Source organism: Gossypium hirsutum, chromosome A05, assembly GCF_007990345.1.
Source record: "Gossypium hirsutum isolate 1008001.06 chromosome A05, Gossypium_hirsutum_v2.1, whole genome shotgun sequence".
NCBI lineage: Eukaryota > Viridiplantae > Streptophyta > Magnoliopsida > Malvales > Malvaceae > Gossypium > Gossypium hirsutum.
Genome location: NC_053428.1, coordinates 8,236,020 through 8,263,156, shown reverse-complemented (window position 1 = coordinate 8,263,156; position 27,137 = coordinate 8,236,020). Strand labels below are relative to the sequence as shown.

The 27,137-nt window shown below is 31.9% G+C and overlaps 2 protein-coding genes and 1 long non-coding RNA gene across 5 annotated transcripts; 2 read left to right on the top strand and 1 right to left on the bottom strand.

The window, feature by feature from the left end:
- Positions 1–921: 921 nt before the first annotated feature.
- On the bottom strand, positions 922–1,791 carry LOC107961392 (uncharacterized). The gene is made up of 2 exons (XR_001701281.2): positions 1,452–1,791; positions 922–1,264 (listed from the first exon to the last, which is right to left on the bottom strand). It is a non-coding gene; the product is annotated as an uncharacterized lncRNA (long non-coding RNA).
- A 3,167-nt stretch (positions 1,792–4,958) lies between these two features.
- LOC107959397 (uncharacterized protein At1g08160) lies at positions 4,959–5,867 on the top strand. The gene has a single exon (XM_016895454.2). The coding sequence runs from the start codon at positions 5,048–5,050 to the stop codon at positions 5,648–5,650; it is 603 nt and encodes a 200-aa protein (XP_016750943.1). The 5' UTR covers positions 4,959–5,047; the 3' UTR covers positions 5,651–5,867.
- Positions 5,868–19,077: 13,210 nt separating this feature from the next.
- Positions 19,078–26,784, top strand: LOC107959392 (uncharacterized). Of its 3 annotated transcripts, XM_041113172.1 has the most exons (9): positions 19,078–19,235; positions 19,969–20,988; positions 22,157–22,275; positions 23,687–23,798; positions 23,898–24,463; positions 24,546–24,852; positions 25,348–25,513; positions 25,791–25,896; positions 25,971–26,784. In XM_041113172.1, exons 2-9 carry the CDS (start codon positions 20,179–20,181, stop codon positions 26,086–26,088), a joined length of 2,304 nt encoding a protein of 767 aa, XP_040969106.1. In that variant the 5' UTR covers positions 19,078–19,235; positions 19,969–20,178; the 3' UTR covers positions 26,089–26,784. The 3 variants fall into 3 exon arrangements, with proteins under 3 accessions (XP_040969106.1, XP_040969105.1, XP_016750940.1); XM_041113171.1 differs by having other exon boundaries at positions 23,687–24,463; positions 26,447–26,784; XM_016895451.2 differs by having other exon boundaries at positions 23,687–24,463.
- The last annotated feature ends 353 nt before the right edge of the window (positions 26,785–27,137 follow it).

Here is a 27,137-nt window from a genome sequence, read left to right as displayed (position 1 = left end):
ATATCAAATCTATAAAGAATTTAAAATTTAAAACTAAAATAAATATAAAAAGACCAAAATTTTAAAAACTTCAATATTCTCATTTCAATAAACATTTTATTGATTTATTCCCTAAATATTTTATAAATGTAGTTTTTACATACATAATATATATATATACAATTAAGGCCGTGACCGAATATATATTAAATAAAGTATCTTTGGGCGATGCTATGGAATAAACTGATCAATATTTGCTTTAACAAAGTTGTGTGCACAGCATATTATAAAAAAGTATGGTTATGAACCATAAATTAAAACCGAACTAAGTTATTGTTTTCTGTCATTATCATTTTGCCATTACTGAATTAATGATAGTTTTGTGATTAAGAAATCAAGAATAATATGAAAAAGGATTTGTGCAATTTAAAGGGCTTTGAAACACACAGAAACGTGTTGAATTATAAATATTGGCTGGTAAGAGGGTGAGAATATTCCTGCTTTTCAGCCACTTTCTTTTGTCCTCCCCTTAAATTCAAGTTGGGAACATCCACCACTGTTGGTGTTGGATGAATTTTAATTTATCAGATTAAAAACATAAATCTTAGATAGTCAGGTCAGGTGCCTTCGTCTAATATATCAACACAAACCACCACAATTTATTTCCTTTTTCTCCATTCATGTCTTTCTCCACTGTAGCCCCAAGAAGGATCAGAGCTTTAATACATTTTTATTTTTTATTTAAATTTAATTGCTATAGAAAACTGCATGTATGGTCGTATCTAGAATTTCAAAGATAGCACATTAATATTATATGCATACGTAGAGTTTTCATCTTTTTTTTTTTTTTGGTTTCGTGGGTTGCATGGGGTTCGTGTTCTTGGCCATATCCCATTAGCACGATGGAGCTACTAATGAATTCATAACATATTAAGAATAAACTAAACACAAAGGAAAAATGAGATGTGTCATAATTTTATCTTGGAGGTTTAAAAACCTAACATTATGCTGCAAAATGACTTGTGATACATTACTGAACCAAAATCACAAACGCAAACAACCCAAACCATTTCTTCTTCCATACAACAAGCACAAAGAAAATATGAAAAGAGAAAAAGGAAACACTAAAACACAAAAATTATTACCAAAACAGAAACCAACTCCAGGCCATGCTGTAGATGATACTTCCAATGATCTCAGCAGATGGACACAGAGAGAAATAAAACTGCCAAAGGATTGAAGTTGCCCTGAGGAAGAAACCATCTCTTACAGTGAAAACTGATGACTGCAATTCAAAAAAATCCAAGTTTCTCCAATCACATGATGAAGTGAAGAGATCATCTTCAACTGAAAAGTACTGCATGCCAAAGGATTATAGTTGCCCTGTGGGAAAAGGCTCCTGGGGCTGGAAGAGGTTGAATTCAACCAAACCCATCCATTCCCCCCCCCCCCAATTATATATCAGAACTTACCTTCCATATTTATACTCTGCCACCTCCCACCATGCTGAAAACACTCACTAAACCCTTTTGATTTGCTTCCAAAGTTCTTTTCGGTGGGGGGTGGCAGCATGACTAAGTGAAACCACCTGCGATCTTGAAATAGCTCATAAGCAAAATCTTGAATGGCTTCTAGCTATCTTGGCTTAGGATAATATATATATATGGGTTGGAACAAAGTGATTATTTGAAATGTGGGTTTCTTCACTTTGTGGTTTTTCCAAAAAGGAAATGACAGCATCTTCCAAGGGATATGCGGCGACCAACTTCATTGCCCCACATTGGTGACCACAACTTCACTACTTTTTTATGCCTTATTCTTTTGCTTCTTTTCCCTGCCGTACCAATAAAATTCTACTATATATACGTTGAAGCCCTCCCACGCGCCGCACGCTTTGTTCCGTCGGATTAATCTTGCTTATAATAAGGGCTTGGTAGACGTTTCAGGCGCGTGTAGCGCGTATTCTTTTTTTAACATGCTTTACCCCATTTTAAAAAAAAAAGAACTTTGCTTGGATTTGGATTTTACTTTCTCCCCGTTAGTTATTTAGCTAAAGCATATTTATATATATATATATTGCTTTCCAGTGTTATTGAAAAAGGGAAGATGCCAAGTAGAAGTTCCATCTAATTAATGGCGCAATGCATGATTCTGAATAAAAATTTAGGCAGGTTTTGATATGTCATGTGAAGATCACCAGAGAAGGGAATGAACAAGAACGTTGGCCTCAGAATGGGAAGATGAAACCATGCCCTTATTATAAGCAAGATAAAACTTAATACACTCCATCTTCTTTCTATCCATATTCCGTAATAAAGTTGCAGTGAAGATGGCTTAGGAATTGCTTAGAGGTGAAGCATGAATCATGGAGAAAAAGCAAAGTTTCACTAAAGGGAAAGAAAGTAAGCCAGCCCAGCTGGTAAAGATCAATTTCTGTTTTAAGATTAATAATATTGAAATTATCAGCTTCTTAATTCATTAGTTCTCGATTTAATTACTTTATATGTACGTGGCATCTATGATACAGTTCCAACTTCCAAGGTATCCTCTATCTTTTTTGGTCACTACATTTTTACTATCAATTTTAGAGCATCAGCACCACTTGGGGGTGTAAGAAAAAAACTTCTTGTACTTAACTTAGAACTGAGCCAGTCGACCTGGCTTGATACAAAGTTCTGTTTGAAAGGTGCAAAAGTTTAGGTAAAAAATGTAAGTTTAAAAAATGAAATTAGACAAAAAAATAATACCCTTTTAGAAAATGGGTCAGGCCTCTAGTAAGGTTTTTTTTGTTCGAGCTCGGCTTAGCCCAGCCCAAATTTAAAAAAAATTATTATTTTTTTTGTTTTTTCTTATTTTTTTACTATTTTTTTACTATTTTTTATTGTTTTCTCACTATTTTGCTACAATATCAATATTATGTTACTATTATTTTGTTGTTATTATTTAGATATTTTATAATTTTTGTTTTATTGTTAATTTTGTTACTATTTTAGAGACATTTGCTTGTTAAGTTACACTTATCTTAGTATTATTTAAGTATACATATATTTTTTAAAATTTATTTTCAATTTGTTTGGAAACATTTATTTTAATGTTTTTAGTATTTCTAATATATTAAATTTTTAAAAAAATAATAATATAAAAAAATTAATACAGGTTAGACTTGAGTTTTAGCATTTTTATCTGAGCCGAACTTGGGCAAAATTTTAAACTTATTTTTCGGGCCGAACCAAGTCGAGTCTAGCAAATTGGTCAAGATTTTGATTGGACTTGACCAAACCCATGAACACTTGTACTTGTACTCAGACTCTTCATTTTATTAAAAGTATTCGGATATAATTATAGAAGTGAAAAAAATTAATTATACTCTATCTGAGACTCTGAGTTAAATAGTTAATCACATGATATAAGACTTTTACTCAAAACACTTACCCTTCACCGCAGGGAATAAATACCTTGAGTGAAGCAAACTCTGTTCGATTATGTAGAGCTTTAAAATTTGTTAACTATACTTATTACAAGTCCCATTTCCAGAAATTGTGATGTTAAAAAAAAAAAAAAAGATTGGAAGACCTTGGATATGAAGCAAAGGAAACAGCAAGAGACAAAGAATCTTTGTGCATATCCTAGTAACAGATACCCTTCATTACATTAGTAATAATCAAGCCAATGATGATCCTTCAATTTGAGTTGAAAAAGCTAACTATTTTGCTTGATGGACATCTTTTCAGTCATAATTAACTCAATAACATACATGTATGGTTATCCCAAGATTTAAGGGTTAAACTTTTGGCTCTTCCAGCAATATCTGCCAACTGATATCAAGTGGAGCCTATGACTTGTGCCAGCTTAGCCAAGAAGAGAGGAACTGTAGGAAAAGTAGTAGTATAGTGTTATTTTGACCTTCTTGAAATGGAATTTTTTTCCTTTTTTATTTTTGAAAGAAATTTATAATGCTTGCTGCCAGAAAATTTGTTTTAGTTCTGTTTAATATTCATGTCCAATATCAATATAAATGTGGAGATGAAACTCATTTGAATCCAAATAATGGCATATGATTTAAGATAAGTGAAAGGAATTTTGTCCTTAGCGTGTGTACATAAGCAGTGGCTACTAGAAAGGCTCCAAAATTAAGTTTCATTAGTCCTCCTCAGACCTCCAGATTTCTGGGGATCTTATCCGTCTTACAAAAATTTCACCCTTTCTTAGGCTTTGTTTGGATGGGCGATTGACTGCGATGCGGTGCGTTTAACTTACTTTTTGTCTCACGCTACAGTATCTAATCTCACCGCCACTGCTGTTTTTACACTAACCGCAGCTAAACACACCGCCCATCCAAACATGAAGTGTGCTAATTAAAGTGGCAATCTATTCAGAACAGCATCTAAGTTGATCTTAGTCGCTTGAGCTTCTAAACATCAGCAATTTGCATTATTCTTTAACGTGCTTTCTCTTTGTCTTTTCGGTCGAGCAAATAATATATATATATACCCATCTGTTTTATGCAAAGCCAGTTAAGACTTGCGGACCATGGCATCAACCTCAAACTGATACTCCGTATAAAAGCATATTCGTCCAATATATCGAAGATGTTCATAGTTCTGATTAGATTTTAGTCCAATAAAGTAAATTTATTTTGTCCAAGATCTTAAGTATATTTTTTTATATTTATATTCGAATTACCAAAATGAAAAAGCTCAGACTCACCTTGGTTCTACCAGGATAAAAGAACAGCCGACCAACAGAAGAAAGTTCTACTTAGAAGTTGCAGGGTTGCAGCAATGAATCTTACAACATTTGAAGCAGAAGAAAAGAACAGAACATGAATCTTTCAGATGTCTTGAGTTTCATCCAAGAAAACTTAAAGTCCCTCAAATATAGTTGGCAAAAGAAAAAGGAACATTAAAGAAACGAAATAATAAGTACAACAGATCTCAGCATTCTCTTGTCTATATATATATAGGCATGTTCATTAGGCAAAATATTCTAACTTTTTACTCTGTATAAAACAACATTCGACATTTCTCTGAGTTCAGAGTCCTGATCAAACTATTGTCCCGCAAAAACAATGGCAGGCAATACAAGTGTTGCAGCACAACAACAGCCGAGAAGACAATTTAGCCTAGTAAGATGCGTGGCCACTTGCTTGCTAGCCCTTATAGTTCTTGTCGGTCTAGCCGTGCTGATCGCTTGGCTAGTCATTAGTCCAAAAAAGTTGGTTTACACACTTGAAAATGGTTCAGTCCAAAATTTCAACCTAACCAATAACCATCTCAATGCCACATTCTATTTTGTTCTTAGGGCATTTAACCGTAACCGCAGAATCTCTGTCTACTACGATTACATTGAGTCTACAGTAACATACGAAGATCAAACCCTGGCGTTCAACACCGTCGATCCCTTCTTCCAACCTCATAGGAATGTGAGCCGAATCAAGCCGAAACTCGTGGCTTTAAATTTGGCAATGTCACCATCAACATCTAAGGATCTCATGATCGAGAAAGCATCAAAGGAGATTCAAGTTGATGTTCATTTTAAGGCAAGGATTCGGCTGAAGGTAGGTACTTGGAAGTCCAATCGTCGTACTCTGAGGATTGTTTGTTACTCAGTAACGGTGCATTTGTCTTGGTACAAACATTTTGACAGGGTACCATGTGAAGCAGAACTTTAGTTAAGAGTGATGTTTTAGGACAATGACTTTTCTTTTCCTGGTTTTATTTGTGATTTTCCCATTCTCTTCTACATGTCTGAATTGGTGTCCAGGGTTGCCATTTTGTCTCTTCCATGCTATCCTCTTTGTTTTCCTCTTTGATTAATATGGTGTGAAAATTGTTCTTTTTACCTCCTACTGCTATAATAAAACTTTGGGTATGTATATTTTTTTCTTTTTTTTGATGTATTAATCGATGTTAACCTTGTTAGCACACTCTATATATATACACATTGAAGTTTTATGTATTTTAAAATAGAAAAATATATTACAGAAATGTTAAAATTCTATAGAACCCAAATTCCCAACTTCTCAAATTACCTGAAGAAACAGGCCTAGACTTTGTTTTGAGATAGTTTACTGGTTTAGCCCATAACCTAAATGGGCTTCTTTTTAATTGGGGAAGAAATATGATCTCTTTTCTCTTTTACAAAAATGAAAAAAAATGGAGTTACAAATACCGAAATTAGAATTCAGAGATGCTATTCGACCATGATAGATTGTAACTAAAGAACAAACTAAAGTAAGTCCTAACTTCAGAAAAGTAAAAAACTAATCTTCTCCAACACTAAAAAGGATGATAACATGAGAAACAATTCATTGTTGAAAACTGCCTCACCTTTGCTATTAGGTAAGTAAACGTCATTTCAACCCATTGGTTTTAAGATTAACTTTGACGCCAAGTGAAAGGAGTTTACTTGCAAGAATTGCAGTCCATGCGAGTTACTCACTCTTTAATAGTTTACACCTACACATCCCCACACATTTATAGCATTGAAAGCTTCATTTAGTTTTGATGTGTTGTTCCACCTAATCCGACTAATCCTTCATTAAATTGTCACTCGATTTTGAAAAACTCTTCATCTACATGGAGTAGGTAAAAGTGTCCTCATAACCCATATTTATAAAGGAAAGCACCTCATTGGCAATAGCCAGTGGCTACCCCATCAATGCTAGTTGTTTGACTTGCTTGATTATCTGAACCCACATTTTTTTATCTCAAAAATATCTCTAAGCTGTAAACTTAAAATGAAGAAAATTGGTAGAGAGAAATCTAGGACTATATCTGCTACTGATAGATACTTTTTCAATCAATTTCATCAGCATTTCACTCATTGAGAACAAACACCAAATATTTTTTCCAGGACACATATACTTAGCACGAATCCAGTAATTAGATGATCGTTAAGGTGTAATTAGCAACAAAAAAGAAAAATTGGATTTACGGTTCATTCCATGTTCTAAAATACTCATTAATAACCAGTCAAATTTGTAAGACTTTCAGCTACTTTTTACTGACAAACTATCAAAAAACCAGCATTGGAAGACAAGATATGTGTCTTTTTCTGACAAAAGTCTTGCCCTAGGAAAAAGGGTATGGTTCATTTTTGTGGGTGTTGGCCCCTCAAAAAACATGAGGGTTTTGGTTATTTTTCCTGATGTATAGGCAAAATGGTGTCCTACCATTATAAAACTTGATAGATGTGATTTTAAGTAAGGGCATGTGCCCTTACTGTCAATTCTGATAACAAAACTTGAGTGCCTTTGTCACTAGACCCCTCCCCAAACAGTCTTTAAACTCATATCCTTTCATCTATCTCTCTAGCATTTGTTTGAACCCTTCTAATAATATCCAATTACGCAAACTCCTACAATTTTACAGCAATTTATGTACCTTTCTGTCTCGTGTTCTATCCCTTCACTGTTTTTCCTTTTCTTTTTTCCCTTTTCCATCTTCATGGAAAATTTGGTTGTACTTTTTATTTGAGATAATTGTACTTTATTTGAATGCTTAGCATTGGCCGTTTTTAAATGAACACTATCCACTTTACAGCTATATAACATTTTTCAGTTCTGTTAGATTTGGATAATGGCATCATATCTTGTTTTCTCACTGTTCCTCGTTGATAAGCTTTAATAAGATATTTTCATTGGAATATCCCACATTTCCAAAGTTATCATTATGAGTTTGTTCTGAATAAATTAATCTGAATAAATTAAATTTTATTTCAGAGCATGATTGAATCATCTAAAAAGATTAATTCACAATTTTAGATAAACAAATTAGTAATTACTTTATAGAGGTGGAGGTTATCAAAATGGTGTATCCTCAACATAAATTTAAGTACATTTATAACAACATTTATCTTGCCCTGAAATCGTTGACATGAGCATTTGGCATGGTTTTGTACATTTTTCTTAAAAATCAGCATTGGGATCTTTGTCCCTGGCTTTAGTCCTAACATTATATAAGATGTGTGGATTCTCCAAATTAGTTTGCTAGTTTAGTTGTTAAATTAAATTTTGTAACCACGTCGCAAAAACTACATGTTATGTAGTAACATGAAAGAAGTAGGGAAATCACTTCTTGTATTTTATATTTTCTAATCTTTTCCACTTGAATTTGAGATTCTAAAATTAATGTTTTTAATACATAATAATTTGTCACATCGTGGATAATAAAGAAGGAAAACATGGGAAGGAGTAAGGGTATATAGCCTTAGATATTTCTTTTCTTATGTAGGGATAAGCTTTTCCACGTGACCATTGGGGGGAAAGATTAGATTCATGTTCATGTAGTTGGAACATGGGATCTTTTCGGCCATTTGAGGACCCATTCCTGCATTTTGTAAGTACATAATGTGCCATTAAGAAAGAGACAAGTCAAAGCTGTTGGGTTTACCTAAAAAAGGCATTACTTTTGGGGCAATGCCTCTCACAAACCATTATTCAGTTGAGGATAGATTATTATACATTTAAAATTGAAATGATTATTTTAAATAGCAATAAATGTTATTATAAGGTTAAAGAAATACATATATATATATATATATATGATAGAGATTTAAACTCAAAACATCATAATTTTAAATGTTTTAATTTTTATATATTTTTCTCCATTCATACGGTGAATATATCATAATCTATTTTAGAAGAATAATAGTTATATTTTCAAATATTATTGAAAAAAAGTTACATTTTATTTTCAAATGCAATTCTGTGGATGAATATGTCTATGTATAGCCATCTATATTATTTGATTAATTTATGATATAATGAGAAACGTTAATGTCAAACTTTCATCTAACCTAATTCAACTTTTATCATAAAAGCTAAAGTCTAAGTGACCATATGAGTTATCTATAGCATGCATGAGCTTATTGTTTTGATTAATTAATAAAGAATTTTTTTTTACTGAAATGTCTGTAAGAATATATCACAATTACTACGATTTGTATACATTACTTAATAATAATGATAATAATAATAATAGAATTATTTTCGGGTACAAAAATGTCCATGGCCTAGTAACATGTAGTCCGAAATTTATTAAATAATAATTTTTAAAGATTATTACATGAATCGATAATTTTAAGAATGAAAAGAAATGAAGAAACAAAAAAAAATAATAGTATGATGATTGATGATCTAAATTTTAATTGGGTTTATGTAGGATTTTGGAGCGACAGAAAACCTCCACGCAGGTGGATGGATGCAGGCCACAAAGTCCTTAATCATTCTTTTATTTATTTTTTAAGTTTGCAATTAGTCGAGTTTTTCATTTTTTTTCATTTTTAAAGCTAACATTTAGACCTCATAATAATCTTAATTATTGCTTTCACGATCATGTTTAATCATGGATGTATAATAAACTACGATATGATTCAATACTGCCGAAGATTTCGCCAAATGCCGGTTGATTTCCGGTCAGCCCATATTCTTCGATGCTTTTTTTATTATTTGATAATTATAGAGCACAACAAGCCTTCCCATTTCCATATGCATGAACGGCATGTGTTTATATTAAAATAACAATACAAAATATTTTAATTTTATTTTAATTAGTGAAATGGGTTTTCAAGTCAACTTGAGTGCGACCCGATATCAATTTACACAAGAAAATAAAAATATATATTTCTAAGATGACAATACCCATGAATACTTGGGTCCAACCCAACCCGATATTATTTTGAAATATTGATGCATAATTTACAGACCACCAATAAATTATATTATTCAAATTTATTTTAATTTTTTATTTTAAAAGAAATTATAAAGATATAGTTATGGTGGGATTTGAATCTCACTAATTCTATTAATAAATCCTTAAATTTATCGTTGAATCAAACTTTTATTTTAATTTTTTATACATGTTAATCTTATTATACACACTTTATTATCTCCATCAATTGTATTTATTAATAATAACGTTGATTGAGTTTGGTGTTACAAATTAACTTGATACCAATGACAAACAATTATATTTATTTAGTAGTCTTAATATAATGTATTTATGTATTTAAATTTTATTTTACTGGCAATTTAATCTATTTTTTATTTTAATATCATACACATTTCGTATGTTATTATTAGTTAGTTTCAAACTATACATTCCATTATTTATTGTTTTATATTCTAAATATGTAATTTGCACATGCATATGCATATGTTAATTTTTTTTTTAAAGATTATGTGCTTCCATAATCTTACATAATAACTCTAAATTATGTCATGAATAAAATATTCTTTTTGAAAATTTTAATTAAACTCTCTTAAATTTTTAAAAAAATTTCATTAATCTCACAAAAAATAGATTCTTTTAATTAAATTCCCATTTTTTAAAAAATAAATTCTAAACAAACTCTTAAAATTTTTAAAAGTTTTACCAACCCAATAATTTCAAAATCTCCTATTGCCCTTCCTTATTAAAAAAAAACGACTATAATAAGTACAACTTCTTTTTAATTTTGATGGAAGACCCACTACACCAAAATAGGCTTTTAGAGGCGCTTTTTAGGCCTTTAGCGGCGCTTTTTAGCGCCACTAAAAGTATTTGCGGCGCTTTCACAAGCGCCGCAAAAAATGCCGTTATTGAACACGTCGCTAACTTTTGCGGCGCTTCTCCCACAAACGCCGCTAAAGACCATGTTCTTTAGCGGCGCTTTTCCCATAATCGCCGCTAAAGACCATGTTCTTTAGCGGCGCTTTCCCACAAATGCCGCTAAAGACTATGATCTTTAGCGACGCTTTTTATCTCAAACGCCGCTATAGAACAAACCTTTAGCGACGCTTCTCGCAAAAACGCCGCTAAAAACATATCATGCAAAAAAATTATTTTAATTAAATAATATTTATTTTTATGATAAATATTATATTATGTTTTATTTTTTTAATTTGAACTTTAAATATACTTTTAAGGATAAATAAAAATTTATTTAAATTAAATTTTCTATGAAAATGATAAAAGAAGGCAAATAAAGAAAGTTTAAATAATAATAAAAATTAATAAAAGTGAGAAAATATAAATAATTAATAAAAATTAAAAATTGTAAACCTCGAAATTTTAGTAAAATCAACACCAATGCAATTTAAGCCATTGTTGAGTCTAATACAAGTGAAGAAACTAAGATCCTAAGAAGAGAATCCTATTTTACTAACAGCAGTAAAATATCCATACTTTGTCCAGTATTTATATCGAAAAATCAGATCGGAAGAAGCAATCTCTTTGCACACCACTTCAATTCCTAGTAAGGCCTTCGAAAGTAGTTGATGAAAGCCGGCATACACATCCGATCAATCAGCTTTTAGTTTCAGAATTTCCTTGGCGGTCCTTAAATGAAAATAGGGAACATTCACAGATTCCTCACCAGTCCACCACCTATCGAAATCAACCACAAGTCGTGCGGTCCCTAAATTTTCTGGCAGTATGGGAAAGAAGGGAAGTTGGTTTTCTGCAATTAAAAAAATTTTCTTTGCTGCTCATAGCAATTTGGTGTGACTTTGTTTTATCGCTAAATTTGCTGCTCATAGCAATTCGATTCATACTTTAAACTTTACTATGTATATTTGTAAAGTTGATAATCACATTCATTCATACTTTGCTGCTCATAGCAAGCACCTGCTACAAGACACTTTAATGAGGAATAAATCAAGGAAAATATAACAAAGGTATCCACTTACGATTCTTCTAAATCAATAACTTTAATAGCAACTTACTTGTTCAGTTCCTTGTCAAACCTGAAAATCAGGAAAGGCATCAGCTATCCATCTCATTTTCATTAATCATGATTCACGATTTAAAAAGCCAGAGCATATGCAACATGATTACAGGTAAGAAATGGGCATATAGATGTGTTGCAGTACAATTAGAAGTAATATTGCTGAGTACAAGGGCTAAATAAATCATTGAACATTCCAATTGGCCAAGTAGATTTTACACCAAAGGAAGGTAAACCATTGCAATCACAATTCACAAGTAAAACATAGACAACAATAAAAAAATTCCAATTTTTGCTATTAAAATTCCAGACAATTTCTTTACATGATAAACAAGAATGCTAAATCAAAACATAGCATCTATGATAAGTTAAAATGTTAAAAGAATTATTAACACTAGAACAAATAGATATTCAGATGAATCACGTGTTACGAGACCCGATTCCTCACAAAGTTAACATAAGTTTTATCACTTAAAAACGTAGTTAAAAAACCACCAAGAGAAGCACACACTTGTTGCAGTTCAGCATGTTTCATTAGAAGCATTAAATCCCCATACGAATGAGATGTTTGTACAACATTGAGAGCACTTGCCATAGCTTGACCAGTCTGCCGACAAACATACAACTTAATCAATAATCTAGAAAACCCGACACTACATATTTTAAATCATCTAATAAAATTATTAATTTTTCAGTATTATTAAAGTAGAAACCATTTTAAATGCAGAAGTAAATGGTTTCAACTATAATTCAGACAGAAATTCAAATTTTCAGAGAACACATGAGAAAACAAAAGGACAAAAGAAAAAAATAAAAGAGTCAAAATTCCCAAGAACGAAACTTAAAATCTTCTCTTGACTACCCTTAAATTCCATTATTTTATTATTAAAGTTGAATACCCAGTATGAAAAAAAGAAAATAAAAGAAAATGACAAGCAATAATTTGAGGAATATTTATTTTTCATCAGTAAAATTGAACACCCAAAAAACCAGATTTGTTAATAAACCAAACACACATAAAGAAACAGAACACAGCACAGTTCTGGAAATCTAAGAAGTAAGGGAGAATCAACTTTCCTTTAAAAAGAAAACCAACCTTTCCAGCTTAAAACAATACTATTTGTTTTGTCCGTCGGAGGTAATTGATGACATTCTGCAAACCAGAATCACCATGTGAATCTGGAATAGAACTTTCAGCAAGTGCAGAACCACGGTCTTTCTCAGCAAACTGAATATGTATAGCTTCAATCCGGCTGTGTAATATCTTGTTCTGAAGAACATATGACAAAAGATCATATTAATAATCATAGAAAACTGCATTTTTCTACTCTTGCATTAAAATAAAACTACAAAATATATTCTGGTTTGCAAACAAATCAAGACTGCAAAAATAAAATAAAATAAAACATACCCACTATCACCTAGAACAATTACAGAAAATGTAGAAATATAACTTAGATAAAAACCAACCATACTCTCGAGCAGGATAATTTGCAGAAGAGATTTCAGCAGTTCGTTTTAGATTGTCTGAATGGCATATAGCTATAGGCTTGCATTTAATTTGTTTTTTTTTCTAGTTTTCCACGAAAAAAATGATGGGTTATTTCCAAATTTTTTTCTTTCACTGAAAATAATCTCAAAAAAATATATACTGAAAGCAATAGAAATAAAAAAGAACACCTATTGAACAGGAGGAAGTGCGGCTCTTTTTAGTTTTTCTCTTGACATTTTCCCTTGATATCCTCTTTCACTTCTTGTTCTTCAATGGAAAGAAAGTACTGATTTTTCTTCTTCTTATTCAGAAGGATCTGATTTCTTTTTCCTTCTACTGATTTCTTATTCAATGGGAAGTTTCAGTCTTCTCTTTCACCTCCTCTTCCTCCGGTTTCTTGCCATCTAGGGTTTCCGTCGCCATAGAAATCACCAGTAAAATTAAAAGGAAACTATACATTCCCTTGAAAGCCTAAAATTAAAAGAAACCTTAACAGATTGAGAGAAAAGGAGTAGCGATGGTGAGTGAATTCAGTGCAGTGAAATGAAAAGGAAAAAGAAGGGTGATTGGCGTAGGTGTATTGACTTGGTGTTGCTGGAAATGGGAAAGTTGGGGGCAAATTTTGAGATAAAAGGTAAAAAGAATTAAGTACAATCTTTTATTTGGGGGGCGCACGGAGATGAGAAGAAGAGGAGTAATGAGCGGGTAACCAAAATAATTTTTTCGGAATTGAGCGGGATTTTAATTAGTTTTTGCGGCGTTTTTCATAAAAACGCCGCTATTTTTTATCTTTTGTACCATTCGACAAAAATAATCTGTGAAATATTTTTTGTGGCGTTTTTAAAAAAAACGCCGCTATTGCTAATCTTTTGCGGCGTTTTTCTAAAAACGCCACAAAAAATTATTTCATTTTGAATAAAACGACGTCATTTTGTTCTGTTAAAATTTTTTTATTTTATCAGCTAAAAATTATTAGTTAAGTAAATTTATAAAACATTTATTATTATTATTTATAAATTGATTTTTTATAAAATAAAAAAAACTAAGTACTCTCAAAATAAATATTTTATATTTTAATAAGAAAACAAATAATAAAATAACTGTAATTAATTATTAAGTTAGAATTATCCAATGTAAGCAATCACTCTCTCAAATATCAAATTTCTATTAAAGATTGAAACGTTAATCATGATTTTAAATTATTATTTTCCAATCTAATCTCCATTTTATTAGATATATTTTTTCTAACTAAAATATAATTACTATTATTTTGCTTTTATTTATTTATCAATATAATTACTATTAATACTAACTAAAATATAATTACTATTATTTTACTTTTATTTATTTATTTATCATTATTTTTTTAAATCTAATATTTAAATATATAAATTAAAAAACACCAATTAATCCTAAACCCTAAATCGTAAAATAGAAACTCTAAACCCCTAACCCCTATCTCCTAAACCCTAAATCATAAAACAAAACTCTAAACCCTTAACCCCTATTTTACAATTATATAAGAACTTAATTGATATATAAATTAAAAAATACTAATTAATCTAAACCTTAACCCAACCCCGAATATCTAAACCCTAAATCACTAACTCTTAACCTCTAACATCTAACCCCTAACCCCTAACTACTAACCCCTAAACCTTATTTAATGCTAAAATCAACTTTCCAGTTTTGTTATGCTAAATTTTTTTTTATAAATTAATTTTTTATAAAAATAAAAAAACCAAGTACTTTCAAAATAAATATTGTATATTTTAATAAGAAAACAAATAATAAAATGGTTGTAATTAATTATTAAGTTAGAATTATCCAAATTAAATAATTAACTATATATCCATATCATTTTTATTTTTGTATTTTTTTCTTATAATTTGGTCCTCTCCAAAATAAATAATTATACTTAAATATCCATATCAATCTATTACTTTTTTTAACTTATTTATTAATTCTATTTAAACTAATATTTAAATATATCAAATGGTTTAGATTAATTTTTTTTAAATATAAAAGCATTAATTAATTGTATAAAATTTTATCATTTAACAAATTTCAAGTAAACCTTAACCTTAAACCCTAAATTAACCATTCAATACATATAAAGTCTATCTATTATATATCTCTTAAATAATTTAAACTATATACTCATAATTTCAATATATTTGATTTATTATTATCTCTTTTACAATTATATAAGAACATATTTAAAATATAAATTAAAAAATAAATAATCTAAACTCAAAACCTTAACCTGACCCCGAATTCCTAAACCTTAAATCTCTAACTCTTAAACCCTAACATCTAATCCCTAAACCCCTGACCTCTAAACCTTAAATCACAACCTTTAAACCATAAACGCTAATCCATAATCCCTAAATCCATACTCCCTAAACATTAAAATATAAACTCCTAAATCGGCCTTAAATCTTAAATTAATCATATACCCTAAACTAAAAACCCTAAACAAATTTATTATTATCTCTTTTACAATTATATAAGAACATATTTAAAATATAAATTAAAAAAATAATTAATCTAAACCCAAAACTCTAACCAGACCCCCAAATCCCTAACTTTTAACCCCTAACACGTCTAACCCTAAAGCCTTAACCCTCTAACCCCTAAACCTTAAATCCCAACCCTTAAACCATAATCTCTAAACCCATACTCCCTAAACTAAAAACCCTAAACTATAGTGATAATTAATTCAATATTTTAAAATTAATACTATTTCTTTTACGATTATATAAGAAAATTTTTAATATATAAACTAAAAAACAATTAGTAATCATGTACCCAAAAAACTTTAAAATTATTTTAAATAATAGTATTTTAATTTTTCCATGTGTTTTATTTCAAATTATTTCTATCTGTCATTATTTTTTCTGAAGATTTTAAATATTCAATTAGAAATAAATTGAATTTCATTTAATATAAATAAACCAATTAAGATAAAATGCTTTTAGCGGCGCTTCTTAAAAAACGCCCCTAAAGACCAGAGCTTTAGCGGCGCTTCTTAAAAAACGCCGCTAAAGACCAGAGATTTAGCGGCGCTTCTTCAAAAACGCCGCTAAAGACCAGAGCATTAGTGGCGCTTCATCAAAAACGCCGCTAAAGACTAGAGCATTAGCGGCGCTTCTTAAAAAACGCCGCTAAATCGCTAAAAACTCACGAAAACGACGACGTTAGGTTTAGGTTTTTGCGGCGCTTTTTGTAAAACGCCGCTAATGCTCATTTTTAGTGGCGTTTTTAGAAAAGCGCCGCTAATACTCGATCTTTAGCGGCGTTTTTTATATAGCGCCGCTAATGATTGATTTTTAGCGGTGTTTTTTATTCAAACGCCACTAAAAACGCCGCTAAAAGTCTGTTTTGGTGTAGTGACCTTATTTAGAAAAAGGGGCCGGTTAATTTATTAATTCTCGTGTTTATGATAAATTAATAATAATTATGTGGCTTTTCTCAATAAAACTATTAGGAAAAATATATATTATTGATTTAAAGTTTTATCAACATTATTCAAATCGAAACAATCCAAACTCCTTCCATAATAATAACAATAATTTCGTGGCTTATTATTATTATTATTATCAAAAGCTCATATTTCAAACATTAACCTGGAGTGCCTAGTGGTAATAGGTTTTTTCTGGTGTGTAGTCTGGTGAAGTGAAAGAGATATTGGAAAAGTATAAACAACAGTGCAATTCTACGAATTACTCTTTTTTTTTTACAAATTTAATAAAAAAACCAAGGAAAAGAAATACTAAAATACATCAACTTTAATTAATGTAGAATGTTACACATTGATTTTAAATTTGAGTAATTTTTTATATACAATTTTAATTTATTTCAATTTTCATAAATTATTAACAAAATTATTGATATAATAACATTTTATATTTATATTGTATACAAGTTACAACAATAATTATATTTATCTAATATATGAATAAATTGATGTATTTGTTTAAATGTATATGATTAAACTAAGATCATAGTTTAATGTATACATTTGAACACAATCAAATTACACCAAATTAAAATTTATAATAAAATTAATCAAAATTCTTTTATAATCTTCAAATCTATGTGAGTAAAAGATAAAAGAATATTTCCTTAAAAAAACAATTAAATAATCTTTTTAACAGTTAAATTAAGGAAAAATCTATTTTAAGCTAGACAATGGGTTTACACAAATTAACATGCAACCAACTTTTAATTAAACACATCCAATCATGTGAATTTCACAAGCTAAACCAACTTCCATAAAAATTAAAAAAAAAAAGGGAAGAAGAAAAAGATGGCTTTAATTAATGATAGGCATTGTTGGAGAGTTATAATCATAGGAAATTTAGTAATAATTACTTAGCTTTTTGGTAAGCCAGCTTCCCTGTTTTGTATTAGCATCTTAACTTCATCTTTCATTTGTTTCTAAAAAGTTCATATCATTTCTATTAACTTCCCAAAATTTGCCAACTTGCTTCTAGAAATTTATAGCTCAATGTTAACACCTTATCTCCCTATATTACCCAACCTAATGTTGATGCTATATATAGAAGTTACCATTATATTCATATTTACTCGAAATTTTATTCAATTGATTCACGTTGTTAATATACGTATTTAATTTTTTTAAGTATTTTAAATCTTTAATAAGATTTTATTTCTTGCTATAGAAGTGTTCAAGTGTTTATTTAGGAAATATAATTTAAAATGTAATAGAATTTTTGAGTGCGTAAAAAGACAATTAAATTATAAGACTTGAGTTTGAGTTGATGTGGCTCACGAAATATTTTCTCTTTTTAACCCGTCCTCTCTTCATACATTTAAACTTTCAAAAGAATTAAAAAATAAAACCCCATAAAAAACAATACTATTTATTATTATTATTGTTTTTAGAAAATAATGAATTTTTCGTAAAAAGAATTATTTTAAATTATATCATATAATACTTTACATGATAAAATTAATAAATTAAATTTTGGTGTGAATTTAATATGCAATAAAAGCAATCTTAATTCAATCGCATTAATAAATTATTGTTTTGAAAATTTCTGGAAAATATTTTAAAATATAAATTAAAAATATGATATTTAAGATTTAAAAAGAAATTGAAACAAAATTTTAACATGGAGCAACCAAATCAAACTTCATTAACTTTGGATCCAAACGAAGAATAGGGTCACCTCTAGTTGTGATTTTATTGATCAATAAAATAATGATACAAAATCAAATTTTGATTAAATGATCAACTGTAAGTATGAAGATTGGTTGGCTAGTGCCGCATAACACACGCCAATGATATTTTGACTCTTTATTTCTGGAGTACTTTATCATGATTATATTTTTATTTAATCTGATATTTACAGTTGTAAATTCTTTAAAGAAATTGAGATTACAAAATCAAAATACTTTGAATAATTTATTTATTGGAAAAACAAAATATCCAAAATAAGAAAATTTCTTTAAATCAAACTTTGTACTATTGAGTACGACTTCATTTTTATCTTTTTGAGCAAAAAAGGCACTGGTTTTTGAATTGCCGTTAACGCCATAATGTTCCGGTTATTCCTCGCCATTCCATCATACCCTTCCGCTACCTTTATTTTGAAATTTCAACCCAAAAACGAATCAAAATTCCGTTCCCAAAAATCACGAAAAAGCGCCGCGTCGTTTTCTTTTCAACACTTCCCGTTAAATCCAAGATTCGGGAGCCGTTTCTTGAATTAACGCCACGTGAGAAAAGGTTACGGCCCACGCGTCAATCTCTTATTCGTCTTTTACACTCTATTTTCAGACGTTAGTGTTACGGCAGGTTTTCTATCGGCCGTGAAAAGTTTTCAATACAACAAAAATAGAGCAATAAAATAAAAATGACGTGTCCCTCCTATTTTCTTAACTTTAATTTATTCTTATTCATAATAAATTCGCAGCTTCTCCCTCTCTTCTCTTTCTCTGCCTTCTTTTCTATTCACGTTTTCCATTTCTCTCTCTTTAGGTTTCGTTTCCTTTACTTCAAAATTAGAGAACTCAAGCTTCTTCGGTACGATTTTTTTTTCTCTCTTATTATTTTCTTTTTATTATCCATTCTTTTGATGATTCCTTTTTTTTTTTGGTTTGTTGTTGTTTCGATCTTCGTTTTCTTTTGAATGTGTATTTGGTGAGGTTTGTTCGTTTCTCTTGTTTGGCTGCTGAGAAATGCGATGAAAATAGAGAAAAGTAATTTTGAATTTCTCAGAAATTTTAAACGGTTAATTTTTTGTTTTTGAATTTTTTTCGCCAGCGTAAAAAATTTAGATTTGGAAACCTTTTTGTTGTCTTTATACATTTTCTCACCAGAAAAACAAGGGATTAACTGAATAAATTATTTCAACTTACTCTTTTGGGTGTGTTTGTTGGAGATTGTTGTAAATACTTTCCGGATTTCTTTGAGGAAATACTAACCAGTGACTAACGGCATTTGGTGAGGTGATACACATTACTTTTTGTTGAACTTAGTAAAAGTAACGTGTTCAATACAAAATTTTCCCCAAAATGATAAATATATAATCCCGGTGCCTATAGGCAGTGGTTAAGCGGATCCTTTGTTTTTTATATTTGTTTTCCTCATTTAGGTGAAACATGACATTGAGGAAATTGGATATCAAGATCAGTAGTGTTACAATTTATTGACGAAAATAAGCTAAAAAAAACTGAGAATTTTAGTTGTTGCAGTAGAGTGATAGTATGATCTAATACTTGTTTTATAACCATTTTCTTGTGTGTTTGCTCTGAAGATTGATAGTGATGATGATGGTGGTGAACATGATGAGTTGATGACAATGCAAACGTTGATAAATGATGGAAAAGTCGAAATTAACTAGTTTTAGGTGTTTTTCAAAAGGAGATTGTCTACTACATACCAATATTCCCTAAAGAACTGCAGTTTTTCTTACATTTGAAGCATATGGGTTGAAAAGGTTTGATAATTTAGATTTTGGAGCATTATGGCTATTGCTGGTCTACACAATGTTTCTGTGCTTGAAAATTCCTTCCTAAGGGAGTCTCAGTCACAAACATCAAGAAGGCGGGAAAATGGTAGGACCCGGGCATCCTCTCTCCTGCAGATGTGGCGGGAGCTTGAGGATGAGCATGTGGTGAGTCATGCTCAAGAGAGTGCTAGTGAAAGAATGCTCCATACAAGGAGTGATGACCTCTCGGTGACTGATCTTTCTGATAGCCGAAATAGTGAACATAGTGGTGTTTCAGATGATGCGAGTGTGAGTGAGAATGAGTTTGGACAGTGGTTGCCAGATCGATTTGGGTGGCAGAGTAGGAATGGAGATTCAAGTAATCTTAGTTGTGAACATTCATCTGATTTGGGGGAAGTTGAAAGGGAAAGGGTAAGGCAAATTTTTCGGGAGTGGATGAACAGTGGTGGCAGGGATCGTACATCTAATGTTTCTTGTAGAAACAACAGTTCAAGAGCCCAGTGGCTTGGTGAAACTGAGCAAGAAAGGGTCAGAATTATAAGGGAGTGGATGCAAATGAATGGCCAGCAGAGAGGTGCTTGTGTTGACAGTAGAGAAGACCAAGCTGCTGATGTTGGTGCTCAAATTGATCGAGTTCTTGATGGATTGGTGATTAATCAGAATGAAGGCCGAACTGAGCTTGTCCGTAGGGGCATTCGTAAATTATGTGGCCGGCAGGCTTTGCTTGATATGCTTAAAAAGACTGAGAGAGAAAGGCAAACTGAGCTCCAGGCGTTGTTGGAGCATCGGGCTGTATCAAATTTTGCCCATCGCAACCGTATTCAGGTAAATGCATAAAATGTCAACCTTTTTTTAGGTGGCTATTTTCTTTATTTGTTCACATGTCCATGCTCTTTCAAATCTGCAAAATTGCAAATAAGGACACCCCCTCCCAACTCATATTTAAGGTAGATGCTAATTTAGTAGTTTTGGTGTTAGAGATTCACATGATGGAGATGCTTCTTACATGCTTTGAGAGCCTTAAGTCATTCTTTTAAGCTTAATATTTTCTCTAACAACAATATTATATGTGTACCTATTGATTTATGCTTTCCTGTTAAATTCTAGAAAATAACTTCATTGCAACTATGACATGCATACAAACAAGAGAAAGTCCATATGCGTGCTAGCCGTTGTAGATATTACTGGGAAAAATTGAATGCTAATCTTGAACCAAGAGCAAAACTAATATCCCATGTCAACTATGGAATGGCAGCACATCTGTCTCAATTATTTGCCTGTTTTTTGTTCTTTCTATATTAATTGATGTTTACAACTGGTAGTTTGCGGCTTGTTCTGGAAATTAAATAATAAGAAATTCTAACAATGTTTATGAATCTTCTATACATGTCATTGTTGTTTGAAGGCAACTGTAGTGTATCTTAGCTTGCATTGGTAGCTTTAAACCAATTGACCTAGGCTTTGCTTGGTAGAGTGGAAAGAAAATTGGAAAGATGAATAATTGAAGGGGTAGAAAAATAGAAAATTGGAAAATATAATTGTTCTTTCCTTAGGTGTGCTTGGTAGGAAAGATGGAAAAATTGAAATAAAAGTAATTTTCTTTCCATCCATTGCTTGGTAGAGTTGAAAAATGAAAGGAAAGAAAATAAAACATTTGAAAAAATGCATAATTTTGAACTAACATACACCCTCTCTCATTTTCCCTCTTCTCATCATTCCAATTTGGAGGGATTGGTTTTTATGCATTAGGATGGAAAATGTCCGTCTTTCCTCTTTTCTTTCTCCTCAATTTTCTTCCCTACCAAGCACACTCAAACTTATTTTCTTTCCATTTTTCCATTCCCTTCCACTTTTTCACCCAACCAAGCACACCCTTAAAGGTGTCCTGATGCTAATTGTTAACCTTTGGGTGTTATACCTTCTTGATTTTGGCATTAAACCAAACATGGGCTGCATTTACTGGCATTCATTTATTTCCATATTCTTTATGCAGTCATTGCTGAGAGGTAGATTCCTGAGAAATGACAGAATGGGTGAGGGTAACAGATCTACCTCTATTGCAGCCAGCGAATTAGGCTTATTAAGACAAAAGCAAACTGTATCTGGTCTAAGGTACTTTATTCTTCATGTCATATAAATAGCAGAGTTTTTTATTCAGTTAAGTTCATTTGATGCCATATTCTGAGACAATTCCTATCTTTTTACTTTCTGTAAACATCTTTCACAGAACTTTTTATTAGCAGACTTCAAGAAATGAAATTTTCTAATGTTTAGTGCATTGAGCTCAGTTGTCCAGCTAAGCAATATCTGTAATTTCTGTCAGGTACTTAGTCACCTCATCTTTATGGGTTCAAAGCTGCATTCGGAAGAATGAATTTGAAACAAGGGATTTACTTTAGATTTGATTTTTCGCTAAGCTTAAAATAATGTCCCTTGCATTTAACTCAAATAAGGCAAAAAGATTCTTCCAAGGAAGAACATTTTGGTAACATTAAAGCTGTAGAAATTAGTAATACTATGGTGAATGTATTGAGGAATGTGATAAAGAGGTTGAGACTATAAATGCTAGTACTTTGCATATGCCTTTAATTTATTGTTCAAGTTCTCACATGAAAACCTGATGGATTTAGCATGTTAAGATATTACGCATTGGTGTGGCTTCTTAGTTGTGACCTGGATTTCATGGTTTAACTTTCAAGTCATAAAACCAGCTTCTTGTGGAATAGCGTAAAGCCTCCTGCATCTCCTCTCCTCATACCTTGCAATGCCCGAGCCTTGTGTAGTAGGCTTCCCTTTTTCAAGCGTGACATTGACATAGCAAAACAGCTACATGAAGCTGAAATAATTTGGTAGTAAATATACATTTAAATGGTCATGTCTAAATTTGTAGTACCAGTTTGTGGTTCTATGGTTTTAGCTGTGATATATGTTTAATTTTGAGATTGTTTGTTCTTTTCCCTATAGTGGATAGTTGGTTGGCTGGTCTTAACTTAGTACCTGTTATACTTTCATTTTGCAATGAGCTTCGGCTGGTATGCTAGATGGCAGAATCCATTGGGCAAGTCTACAAACTTCAGGAATTGAGAACTTGACAGATATTTGGAGTGTATTCTTCATTCTATTTAAATATTATATTTAAGTAGTTGAATGATTGTTTCAAAATTTACTTGGCAGGAGGGAGTTCCCTCATAAATGATAAAATGACGAGGTTGCACTTTAAATTGGTGTTTCTCCAAAAATCATTTTATTGATGGTTGGACATGGTATTGGCCTCCTAATTTTTGTTATCATAGTTGCTACTAATATGAGGATGTATTCCCATGAGATGCTAGATTGCAAGAAAAAAAAAATTCTGCTTCTCTTTCTGATATAGCTTGACTATTGCTTTGATAACTTTTTGGATATTTTATTGGTGGAAGTTAAAATGTTGAATTAATATGTTATAACCTTTACCCATTATATTTATGTGACGCCATTTTTACCATTCCATTGTAACATTTTGCAACCTGTGCCTTTGTTTCAGGGAAGGGTTTTTCTCCAGACTGGATAATTCTGGTTCTGGTCCTGCTAGCAGTAATCATTCCGATACATCATCTAATGCTGATACTAACGCTAATAGAAATGAGCAAAACCAAGTAAATAACTCTGAACATGAGAATGAGCAAACAGACAACCAAATGTTTTTGCATGGTATAACTGATTTAGGGGATGATGTTGAAGATGTACGTTGGCAGGAAACCTCTGCTCGGGTAGAAGAGTGGCGGGAACGAATTTGTGGGAGTGTTGCTAGAGAGTGGCAGTGGTCTTTCAGTGATGAGTCTAATGAGAGCAGGGATGCTATTGGAGAAATCTTGGATGGGGACTGGCAAGAAAATCTTGCCAATGAATCGTCCCTTGAAACTTTGCCGAATGAAGCTGGAGAACATTCTAACCTACAAGAAGCTGATGAAACATCTTATGAACATTCTCCCCAAAATGACAGAGAAAATTTGGAAGGCAATCCAGCTGTACAGATTGATGGGCAAGAATCTGCTTCTCTAGTTGAACTATGGCAGGAAGAGGATCAAGAAACTGCAGAAGCAGACTGGCAGGAAGCTGGCGTTGAGTATAATGAGTCCATGGATGGTAATGAAGAAGCCTCTGAGAGGCACCATGAAGATGGAGGCTTGCGCGGGACTGCACAGGATTGGATGGAAAGGTCTTACAATCAAGAACCTGTTACTATCAGAAGAACAGATACATTTTATTTTCCTGATGATGATAATGTACACAGCATGGAACTGAGGGAACTGTTAAGCAGGTATGAATTTTATAACTGTTGGGCTTATGTGATTAGATTTTTCTAATTCGGTACTTTTATAACCCAAGTTACTTTTATGTAGGAGAAGTGTGTCTACTCTTCTTCGTAGTGGTTTCCGTGAGAGTCTTGACCAGTTGATACAATCATATGTGGAAAGGCAAAATCATGCTCCTGTTGACTGGGAGTTGGAAGGAACATCTCCGTCTCCTGGATCTCTTGAGCAAGACCTAGAACAGCAAAGTGGGGATCAGAATGATGGCCACGGGGATGCTGAGACTCCTCCACTCACCCTTCCTTCACCCAGGATGCCGCCTATGCAACCACTCTGGGATCAGGATTCACACCATTATAATTGGGCATCACATGCTGTGCATCAACGCTTTGGCATTGTATGTCATTTTTTCCTTTCTGCAACTTGATTCTGTTTTTGATTATCTTAGTTTTCAATAGATACTTCTGAACTATATCCCGTATTTTTCTGAAAGCATATTGTTTCATTTGTTTGTTACATTATTTAATTTAAAACTTTTGTTTTATATGTCTAGCATAATGACCAACTAATAGCCTTCTGGATGAAATCTAGTATTAAGCTTCTCCAAGATAGCAGAATTGATGAATTTAGCCATACAATACATGCTGGATGGTTAAGCTACAATATACATCCTTGTACTTTTGGATAGCTAAACTGCAAAATTCTTCCTTCTATCTTTTAATAGTGAAACATTTGTGGTTCTTTGTGCTTCATATGTAGTTCACTACATGCTAGTATATAGGATTTCACTAATAATTGGGGGCTTGGGGATTATTTATGAGCTTAAATTTCTTTGAGTACTCTTCTTTTGGTCTCCACTTACATTTAATCGTGCTCCGCTAATTTGCTGCAGGAGTGGGAGGTCATTAACGATTTGAGGATTGACATGGCTAGGATGCAGCAAAGGATGAATAATATGCAGAGGATGCTGGAGGCTTGTATGGATATGCAACTTGAGATACAGCGGTCAATAAGACAAGAAGTTTCTGCTGCCCTTAACCGTTCAGCTGGTTCACAAGGTTTGTTCTTCTTTTCCTTCTGTATCAGCTCACTTGGGTTGTATTTCCTTCTGGATTACTCCAGGAGACTGCTTATGCCTCATAAGGCTCTCTACTTGTCATTGCTCCTATTTATCATTTAAGATATCGAGGAGGGAAAAGAGTAGGGAATAAACTGCAGATTTTTCCTTTTTGTAATAAATTATGGATTTTCTTGTTCTGTAAAGAAAGCTGAAAGTTTCTCATGCTGGGTTTGTTTCATATTCTGTTTGTTAATCATCGAAATGTTCTGCTGTAGGGGTGATTGACGACAACTTGCCGAAGGATGCTTCTAACTGGGACAATGTCAGGAAAGGCATCTGTTGTATATGCTGTGAAGGCAACATTGATTCATTGCTGTACAGGTAAATCTTAAAAATTGATCCGCTAGTTTCCTATAAATTTGAGGCCTTAAATTTTCTGTATCTTATTGTTACAGATGTGGGCACATGTGCACGTGCTCAAAATGTGCCAATGAGCTGGTCCATGTTGGAGGAAAATGTCCAATGTGTCGGGCACCGGTAGTTGAGGTCATTCGTGCCTACTCAATCCTTTAATATGAAGAGTATTTATATAAAAAGAACAGAAGGAAAACAGAAACCCAGAATACGATTTTATATAAAATTTTCATCAGTTCTTTTTCTTAAAAAAATTTTCTGGATCACTCCAAGTATCCCATTTTCCATATCTCTCATTTATTTAATTTAACCCTTTCTTGGGTCCCTTCCCCTGTCGTGATTTGAGTACATAAATTGAGTGTATGGTTGAAACGGAAAGTGTCATATATTTACTAATCCTTATAAACTTTCGAGTGTAAAAATCATTAATTATAATTGATGCAAGGATTGATGGATTGTATTTTACTTTGGAGGATATAAGATCATATTCACCGTTTTCGTTTTTCCTTAATGAAAGGTGCTTCAGTAGAGATGGATGATCCACGCCACACTTTATGGAGTCGCTTCACAAGTTGGTGTGCGATTATTTTCCTTTCAACAATAATTTTTATGTGGGTGATTAAGAATCTTACTTCCTATAGTTTGGCTTTGTTAGTTAACTCGAATTAAGTAACATGACTTTTCAAAGTAGGATTAATTCATTTGTGCAAGTGCTTGTGAGTTCTTTTTATGACATATTCATCTGGAAACGACTCTTGAAAGCTTCCGCTGCAGGGGGGGAAAAAGTTGTAAGATTTTCATTTTATTACGCTAGTTAATGGTATTTGCTAATAGACAAGAAATATTTTTCATTTCTATGACTTGTTATGATAATAGCCGTTTGTTGATAATCGCTAATTTTTCTACTATGTCATAATTTTCACGTTTCGATTCATACGATTGGGATTTATATTGGACATGGAACAGGATGGGTTACTTATTGGACTAAATCCAAAAGTAACAATCAAAGTTTGCTCTGATTTTTGAGGGGTTAGATTTCGACGTGTTGCACCAAGCCCTTTTAGGAGTCATTGGTTTCAGCTTTCAACGTAAAAGTATACTACATATGAATATCATTTATATCAATTGATAGGCTCGTTCTGTTTCAATCTTGAAGTTTCAAGAAGCTCGTTATTTCATTTTGATATAGTAAGTTTGAAAAGTAACAA